Source organism: Mastomys coucha, unplaced genomic scaffold, assembly GCF_008632895.1.
Source record: "Mastomys coucha isolate ucsf_1 unplaced genomic scaffold, UCSF_Mcou_1 pScaffold21, whole genome shotgun sequence".
Taxonomy (NCBI): domain Eukaryota; kingdom Metazoa; phylum Chordata; class Mammalia; order Rodentia; family Muridae; genus Mastomys; species Mastomys coucha.
In genome coordinates, this window is record NW_022196904.1 from 10,137,061 (window position 1) to 10,147,077 (window position 10,017).

The 10,017-nt window shown below is 41.0% G+C and overlaps 1 protein-coding gene across 1 annotated transcript in view; it reads left to right on the plus strand.

The window, feature by feature from the left end:
* Pla2g4c (phospholipase A2 group IVC) overlaps window positions 1-10,017 on the plus strand; it is a 43,613-nt gene that overhangs the window by 9,177 nt on the left and 24,419 nt on the right. The window contains exon 4 of the mRNA XM_031384103.1: window positions 5,184-5,397. Within this exon, the coding sequence (XP_031239963.1) occupies window positions 5,184-5,397 (214 nt within the window). The remainder of the gene's footprint in view (window positions 1-5,183; window positions 5,398-10,017) is intronic.

Genomic DNA, 10,017 nt, shown 5'->3' on the forward strand with positions numbered 1-10,017 from the left:
TTGTATTTTCATTCCTCTTGGGGTAACAAAATATCACACAAAAACAACTTAGAGAAGGAAAGGTTTGTATTGATTCTCATCTTGAGAGCATTGTTTGTGCTGGCAGGAAGAGCCTTCTGTGAAATGAAGGGAAGTGTGCTGGTTCTCAATTCAGCCCAGCTACAGTCTGGCTCCAGTCTGGGAAAGGGTATGATAACATTCAAAGGGTGTCTTCTCGTCCCTTTTCAGTGTCACAGACACCCAGAGATTTGTCACTGCCTGTGGGGTGTTGGATTGTGTGGGCTGTGCACGCTTGTGTACAGACATGTTGAGGCTATCACAAGGCAGATAGCAAATGTCTTCCTCTGTTCATATCCATCTTATTGTTGTGAAACATGGCCTCTTAATGAGCCTAAAGCTCACAGTTTTGGCCAGGCTGGATGTAGGATCCACCTGTGTGTGTTCTACAGTGCTACAGGTACAGGCATGTTTATCTATGCATACTTTTCCCATGAGTGTTGGTGATTTAAGGGCAGGTCCTATATTTGCATAGCAAGCACTCTTATTTACTCAGCCTTTTCTTAGGCCCAAAGTTCTATTTTAATAGTATATCTGTTGCACAACAGAAGAGGTTTTGTTTTATTTCCATAAGACGTATAATGTAATTTGTTCATATCAACCTATTACTCCAGTTATTTCCTTCTGCTTCTCACTCCACTGCTGCCTCATTTCTAGGGTTTACAGGTTCAACAGCAATGTTTATTTTTTAGGTCGATGGAACACAACACCTATGATCCTTTAGTCTTTATGAAAGACTATTGTGTTAAATCTATGTAGGATTTTCTTATTCTACAGGGCTCAGAAGGACTCATGCTTCATAGCTTTATTCTGAGCCCTGGGCAAACATTTTAAATTATGCTTTGCACCTCCTGATTCCAAACTCAGGGCAGATATTGTTAATCAATCTTGGACCTTTTCAGTAACAGATACTGCTATACAAGCTTTTGAACTAAATGTGTGAATGAATAGTACATAGAGGTAACAGATAGCAGAATGTAGTACATAATAGTGAGGCAGCTCCTACAGTGACATATCTGCTATAGTAGTTATTGTCTCTCCTTTCTGTAGAAAGTATTTAACAAAAGTGACTCAAGGAAGGAAAGATTTTTCTGGCTCAATTTGGGGAGGTATGGTCCATCTTGGTAGGGAAAGCAGGGACATGAGGCAGCTGGTCACATTGTATCTTCATTCTAGAAGCAGAGAGAAGGGCTGGAGAGATGGCACTCACCTCATTTCCAGAAGACCTGAGTTCAGTTCCTAGCACCCATGTCAGGTGGTTTCACAATGGCTTGTAACCTTCAGGGCATCTGACACTATTCTGGTTTCTACAGGCACCTATACTCATGTGCACATACCAACACACAGATATATGTATACATGTAATTAAAAATAGAAACAAAGCTGAAAAGAAAGAAGCATAGAGAGATGAATTCTGGCGATTTGGTCACTTTATCCTTTTTATTCAGTCCAAGACACCAGCCCATGGATTGGTGCCTTCCATGTTCTAGGTCAGCAGTTCTCAACTGCATGTTGTGATGCCTTTGGTAAACTTATATCTCCAAATATATTTACATTAAGATTAATAACAGTAGCAAAATTACAGTTATGAAGTAATAACAAAAATAATTTTATGGTTAGGGGTCAGCAAAACATGAAGAACTGTATGAATGTGTCACAGCATTAGGAATGTTGAGAACCACAGTTTGATGCATCTTCCTACTTCCCTGAAATGCCCTTTCAGACCACCCAGAGATGCATCCTCTGGATTCTTCTAAACTATGTCAAGTGACAATGAAGATTAACATCACGAGGGCTAGAAAGATAATTCAGTTAGTACATCGTGAGTACAGAACCAGAGGTTGATCCCCAGAATCCATGGTCTAAAAAGCTGGATATTGTGGTACTTGCTTGTGATGTCAACACTGGGGAGGTAGAACCAGGTGGATCCCTGGAGTTCTCTAGTCAATTAGCACTGTTTGAAAATTAGTGAGGTCCAGGCTAGTAAGAAACCATGTCAAACAAACAAACAAACAAACCAAAAACAAAAAAAAAAAACCAAAGTGGATACCTTCTGAGGAATGACACCTAATATTGTCCTGCAGCTTAAACATGGATGCACACATGTATATTTGCATTCCTTTTCACCCATGCATGCACACGAGAACACATACACACCCAGATACAAATTAAAAATAAAAACTTACCAGCTGATATCAAATTTTCATATAGCAACTGGTCAGTAGTTTTCCTTGGAAAATCTCTCCTCATTTAGGAATGTTTATCTTAGATCAACTAAAGACAATTAAAAGTGTAAAGGTGGTAGGTTATTTGAAAATAAATACCTTTTGAATACCTGTCTGATCCCGAGGAAGGCACTCATGTTCCATTTGATAGCTAATTATGAAGATGATTGCTCTGGTTGGTTTTTGGCAACTCAGCACAAACCATAGTCGCTTGAAAAGAGGGACCCTCAACTGAGCAACTGGGCATCAGATTGGCATGTAGAAAAGTCTGTGAGGGCATTTTCTTTCTTTCTTTTTTTTTCTTTTGTTTTTTCGAGACAGGGTTTCTCTGTATAACCCTAGCTGTCCTGGAACTCACTCTGTAGACCAGGCTGGCCTTGAACTCAGAAATCCGCCTGCCTCTGCCTTCTAAGTGCTAGGATTAAAGGTGTGTGTGCGCCACCACTGCCCGGCGCATTTTCTTGATTAATGTTTGATGTGTGAGGACTCAGCCTAATGAAGACAATACTACCCCCAGGCTTTTGGTCCTGGATTATATAAGAAAGCAGGTTGAGCAAGCCATGGAAATCAAGGACTCCTCCATAAACCCTTCATCAGTTCCTGCCCTGCCAGAGTTCCTGCTTTATCATCCCTCAGCAATGGTTTATAATGTGGCCTGTAAGCCAAATGAAACTTTCCATCTGAAAGTTGGGTTTTGTTAGCATTTTATTACAGCAATAGAAACCAAGCTAGAAGAATAATGTAATGGCCACACATTTGACAGATGTTCATTTGAAAAAAGAATACTATCTGCCTGTCTGTGTAGGATTGAGATTCAGTCCTAGATGTGGGATCCACGGGGACACTGAGGTGGATTGTGGGGTTAGAAGTTCATCATAAGTTACTATATTGGTTACTTCTCTGTTACTGTGATAAAATACTATGCCCAAAATTACTCATAGAAAGAAGAGCTTATTTGGGTTTCTAGCTTCAAAGGAAGAGTCTGTGGTACTGGGCAAGGCATAGCAACAGGCTATGCAGGAGCAGGAAGCTGAGAGATTACATCTTCAACCCAAACACAAAGCAGAGAGAAGTGAGGTAAAGTTAAGTCATCTCAAAGCTCATCCTCAGCGGTGTGTTTTACAGTAAGGTTCTATTTCCTGAAGGTTCCAAACTCTCCTCAAATAGTGCCACAAACTGGGGGCCCAGTTCAAATACATGAATGTTTGAAAGATGTTCTCATTTATTAATGCCATCGACACAGAGATACTAGCAGAGTTCAGGGCTCAGGAATAACACAGGAACCTGGAAGAAAACTACCTAATTCATTCTATGAAGCCACAATTAGTCTTATACCTAAACCACACAAAGACCCAACAAAGAAACAGAACCTCAGATCAATTTCACTTATGAATATCGATGTAAAAATACTCAATAAAATTCTAGCAAACTGAATCCAAAAACACATCATAACCATTTTTCACCATGATCAAGTAGACTTTATCCCAGGAATGGAAGGTTGAATCAATATACAAAAATCCATTAATGTAATGCATTATATATACAAACTCAAAGGGAAAAAAATGACATGATCATGTCATTAGATGCTGAAAAAGCATTTGACAAAATACAACACCCCTTCATGATAAAAGTATTGGAGAGATCAGAAACTCAAGGCCTATACCTAAACATAATAATAGCAACATACAGCAAACCAACAGCCAATATCAAATTAAATGGAGAGATACTTGAAGCAATCCCACTAAAATCAGGGACAAGATAAGGCTGTCCACTCTCCCCATATTTATTCAATATAGAACTTGAAGTTCTAGCTAGAGCAATAAGACAACAAAAGGGATACAAATTGGCAAAGAAGAAGTCAGGGCATCACTATTTGCAGATGATATGATAGTATTCATAAACAGCCCCCAAAATTCTATTAGAGAGCTTCTACAGCTGATAAACAACTTCAGCAGAGTGGCTGGATATAAAATTAACTAAAACAAATTAGTAACCTTCCTTTACATAAATGGTAAACAGACTGAGAAAGAATATAGGGAAACAATATCACTCATAATAGTCACTAATAATATAAAATATCTTGGGGTAACTATAACTAAACAAGTGAAAGATCTGTGTCTTCCTTAGGGTTTTACAACTGTGTACAGATACCATGACCAAGGCAACTCTTATAAAAACAATATTGAATTGGGGATGACTTACATGTTCAGAGGTTCAGTCTGATATCATAAAGGCAGGAACATGGCAGCATACAGGCAGGCATAGGGCAGAGGAGCTGAGAGTTCTACATCTTCATCTAAAGGATGCTAGCAGAATATTGCCTTCAGACACTAGGATGAGGATCTTAAAGCCCACACTCACAGTGGACACATCTACTCCAACAAGGCCACTCCTACTCCAACAGGGCCACATCTCCAATAGTGCTACTCTCTGGGCCAAGCATTTACAAACCATAACAATCTGTATGACAAGAACTTCAAGTTTCTCAAGAAAGAAATCAAAGAAGACCTCAGAAAGTAGAGAGATCTCCCATGCTCACGGAATGGTAGAATTAACATAGTAAAAATGGCCATCCTACCAAAAGCAATCTATGGATTCAATGCAATCCCCATCAACACAATGTAAATCCCAACACAATTCTTCAAAGACATAGAAAGCAATCTGGTAAGATTCTAACATTACATCATGATTTATTTCTTCCATCTTCCTTTCATTGGCCTACATATTAAGTGAAAGAATCACTCAGAGGCTGTCCACATACTCCAGTCCTTGTTTATCATCCCTAACTTCCTTCTTCACAGTTAATCATCCTTTCCCTGGTTTGTCATCAGGGACTTAGAAACAATGGCACCCTGGCTCATCCCTTCTCTAACCTTCATGGCTCCAAATCCTGATCTCCAGCTTATCACTTCTCTTTGTTCCCTGGGCACTGTCTTCATTCTACACCAAGAATGGAAATATGGAAGGGATAGAAGAGGAGCTGAAACATCGGTATGAGAAGAATGAGTGGCACTTTGATGAGAGCCTGGAAAAAGCCATCCAGGCATCAAGGAGGGAGAATTACTCCCTGACTGACTTTTGGGCCTATTTTATTGTTTCCAGGCAAATCAGAGAAGTAAGTCATTCCCAGCAGAGAATGCGATGTCTGTAACAACTTGACAAACCTTCTCTTTCAGATCAAATCTGGGCACTTAGAGCTTTTACCTCCAGACTAAAAATATCCCAGGGCTGATTGGTTGTAAGTAGAAGAATCAGACCTGACTCATTAGTGCAGTAAAATAAGTAGAAATTATTGGAACCATCTAAGAACATACAAAGACAAGAGGAACCTGTTTTTCCATCTCTGTCATTGGTCATTTCTTTTCCTGAACTTATTTTTCTCTCTTTTCGTATTCATATTTTATTCTTTACCTCAGAAAGAATGGAGTTTTCTGCATCTCCATGTTCTTAATGGAAAATATTTTCTCTAGTCCCAGAGTACCACTGAGGTCACCTGCAGACCCTACAGCCAGCTGGCTCTAGGATCCAACCTCAGGTTGTCTGAGCACATCACCTGATCTACTCAGTTCATATCAGATGGCTATTATGATACAAATGTCTGGGACTACCAGATTGAATGCCTCATGGGTGCATTCCTTATAGGAGATTCTAGAATGTCCGTGGAAAGTCATTCCCAAATGAGTTCTTTCTCCAGTGAATTTCTTCTCATTTTTACAGTTTGATTATATTGGGTTGAACATTGTCCCATTCTTTAAAATGAGAGGGACAGACAATGTGAACTGTGAGATTGGCATAAAATAAGAAAAGAAACTGGAACTTTCTTGTGATGCTGTTAGAATTTCTAGTAGTCTGTGGGTCCTAGGGGAGCAGATATTTTTCAGAAGTGTCAAAGTGGACCAGGTATTTACAGTAAACTTATTTTTCCTCTTATATGTCCCTATCTTCCTCTTTCTTTCTTCTTTCTTCCTTTCCTTTGTGTCAATCCAACTCTTCTCTTTCCTTTCTCTTAAAATTATTTTTATTTAATTTACATATAAGTATTTTCCCCACCTGTGTGCTACATGCATGGAAACCAGAAAGAGGGCACTGTTATCCCTTGCCTCATGGATCCTGGAATGGGTCCTCAGAAAATGCTCATAAACCTCTGAGACATCTTTCCAAACCCCTCTCTGTCCCCAAACATTCCCATAGTTTGTTTCTCTTTCTCCTTTCTTCCCTCCCTCTCAAAGTTTAATGTAATTTTTAAAACTTTGTTGAAATATAACTGAGACGAATAGAGTTGAACACATGAATGCGTTTCAAGCACATTTTTATGAGTTTGGACTCATTCACTCACCTGTGAAGTATCTCATGATCATTTCCTGCAGAAATTTGTTATGCTTCTTGTGTTTTTTTTTGATTGTGTGAGGTGGATGAAAAGAATACTTTATGTGTAATCTATCCCCTTCAGTTATACTAAGTGGCACAGGCCAGTCATATTATTCCATTTCCTTTGAGGCATGTAAGATAGTAAAACTCACAGAAATGGAGAACAGAATATTGACTGGTGTTCATTGCCTTGAGGCAGATGCAAATGAGCACTGTTGTTTGAAGGAGGATGAAATTCTACCAGATGAGGAGGGACATGATCTTTCTGTTCACTCTTACCTTGTGAGACTGTTTTCCTCTGCAGTGGTCTCTTGGACTCTTATCCATTCTCATCCCATCTTACTCTGTTCTCTATGCGGAAAAGTAAGAACAGGAGGCTTGTTATGATAGTTCAGTGAAGAAAGACACTGCAGTCAGGGCTGAAGATCTAAGTTCGATCCCTGAACCTGCATGGTAGATGGAGAACTGACTCCTGCAAGTTGTCCTCTGACTTCCACACATGTGGGAATAGGTTTCCTAGATGAAGAAGAAAGAAAGAATATTCTAGAACTAGGTACACAATGTACAAATATTCTACCCATTTGGGAGAGACAAAACCATATTCTTTTCTTTTCCTTTCCCTACTTTTCTTTTCTTTTATAAATTAATTTATATTTTTATACTCCATATTCCATTCCCTTCTTCCTCAATCCACTCTCTGACTACTCCACATCCCATACCCCCTCCACACCTCCTGTCTCCATGTGGATATCCCCACCCCACGTGACCTCTAAACTTCCTGGGGCCTCCATTCTCTTGAGTGTTAGGTGCATCATCTCTGAATGAACACAGACCTGAAAGTCCTCTACTGTATGTGTGTTGGGGGCCTCATATCAGCTGGTGTATGCTGTCTGTTTGGTGGCCCAGTGTTTGAGAGATCTCAGGGATCCAGATTAACTGAGACTGCTAGTCCTCCTACAGGATCTCCCTTCTCCTCAGCTTCTTTCAGCCTTTACTAATTCAACAACAGGGTTCAGCTGCTTCTGTCCATTGGTTGAATGCAAATAACAGCATCCGACTCTTTCAGCTGCTTGTTGGGTCTTTTGGAGGGCAGTCATGATAGGTCCCTTTTTTGTGAGCACTCCATAGCCTCAGTAATAATGTGAGGCCTTTGGACCTCCCTTGAGCTGGATCCCACTTGGGCCTGTTGCTGGACCTTCTTTTCCTCAGGCTTCTCTCCATTTCCATTCTTGTAATTCTTTCAGACAGGAACAATTGTGGGTCAGAGATGTGACTGGGATGGAAACACCATCCCTCCCTTGATGCCCTGTCTTTCTGCTGAAGGTGGGCTCTATAAGTTCCCTCTCCCTACTGTCAGGTATTTCATCTAAAGTCCTTCCCTTTGAGGCCTGAGAATCTTTTACCTCCCAGGTCTCTGGTGAATTCTGGAGGGTCCCCCAACCTCCTATTTCCTGAGGTTGACTGTTTCCATTTTTGTTTTTCTGCTGGCCCTTGGGGCTTCAGTCCTTTTCCCTCACCCAATACCAGATCAGGTTCCCCTCTCCCCCTACTCTACCCCTCCTGTCCACCTTCCGTCCCAGATATATCCCTCCCTCCCCACTTGTGATTGCTTTCTTCTCTCTCCCAAGTGGGACTGAGGCCTCCTCACTTGTGTTGTTCAAAAAACAGGGGGCCTGGGCTGTGGCCTCAGCCTGCCTGGCTGAGGCTCTCTCTCCCTGGTGGCAGGGAGCTTGCTGCTGAAGCCCAGGTCTCTCTCTCCTCCCAGGGACTGGCCTGTATGCTGCACAGTGCCTTAATTAAAAAGGAGGCAATGTATAAATGAGTTATTTTATTGTAGGAAGGAGAAATATGCTAGTTGAGTAGAGAGAAGGAAAGGAAGGAGAGAGAGAGAGAAAAGAAGAAGGAGAGGGAGAAAGGCAGAGAAGAGAACATAGAGAAGAGAGCAGAGAGAGAGCAAGAGGGTAGGAGTTAGAGAGGAAGGGTAAGGGTACGAAAGTAAGGATAAGAGAGTGAGGAGGGGGCAAACCACCCCTTTTATTGTATGGGGCATGCCTGGCTTGTGGTCAGATGACTGTGTGTAAGGTCCAGCTAGAATGCTGGGAGTTTGAGCCAGTGTCTGCCTGATAGAGCACACATCTCCTGCAGGGGCAGCTGTGAGGGGTCTGGGCTGAAATCTGAGCCATTGGTGCCAGGAGCAATTCACCGAAAGCCTACCGTCCCTGGTGAGTGGGTCTCCAGGGTTCCAAAGTAGCTCTGCTCTGGCAGAGCTGTCAGTAGTTCTGGCTGTCAGAACTACTCACTGCCACACACACTTGGGCACTTGAGCTTGTTTTCCTTTTTTAATTCTGTGGACTGTATCTTGGGTATTCTGTACTTTTTTCCCCCTAATATCCACTTATTAGTGAGTATATATCATGCACTTCCTTTTCTGCCTGAGTTACCTCACTCAGAATAATATTTTCTAGTTCCATCCATTGCCTGCAAAACTCAGGATGTTCTCATTCTTAATAGCTGAGAAGTATTCCATTGTGTAAATGAACCACACTTTCTGTATCCATTCTTCTGTTGTGGGACTTATAGGTTGTTTCCAGCTTCTGGCTGTCACAAATAAGGCTGCTATGAACATAGTAGAACACATGCCCCTGTGGCATGGTGAGGCATCTTTTGGGTATATGCCCAAGAGTGGTATAGGTGGGTCTTCAGGTAGATCTATTTCTAATTTTTTGAGGAACCTCCAGATTGATTTCCAGAGTGGTTGAACCAGTTTGCAATCCTACCAGCAATGGAAGAGTGTTCCTTTTTCTCCATGTCCTCTCCACCAGGTGTTGTCATCTGAGTTTTTGATCTTAGTCATTCTGATTGGTGTAAGGTGGAATCTCAGGGTTATTTTGATTTGCACTTCTCTGATCACTAAGGATTTTGAACATTTCTTTAGGTGCTTCTCAGCCAATTGCAGATGATATGATAGTATATATAAGTGACCACAAATATTCTACCAGAGAACTTCTCCAGCTGATAAACAACTTCAGCAAAGTGGCTGGATATAAATTAACTTAAATAAATCAGTAGCCTTTCTTTATACAAAGGATAAACAGACTGAGAAAGAAATTAGGGAAATAACTCCCTTTACATTAGCCACAAATAATATAAAATCTCTTGGGGTAACTCTAACCAAACAAGTGAAAGACCTGTATGACGATAACCTCAAGTCTCTCAATAAAGAAATCCAAGAAGGTCTCAGAAAATTGGGAGATCTCCCATGCTCACAGATTGGCAGAATTAACATAGTAAAAATGGCCATCCTACCAAAGACAATCTATAGATTCAATGAAACCCCCATCAAAATCCCAACACAGCTCTTCAAAGA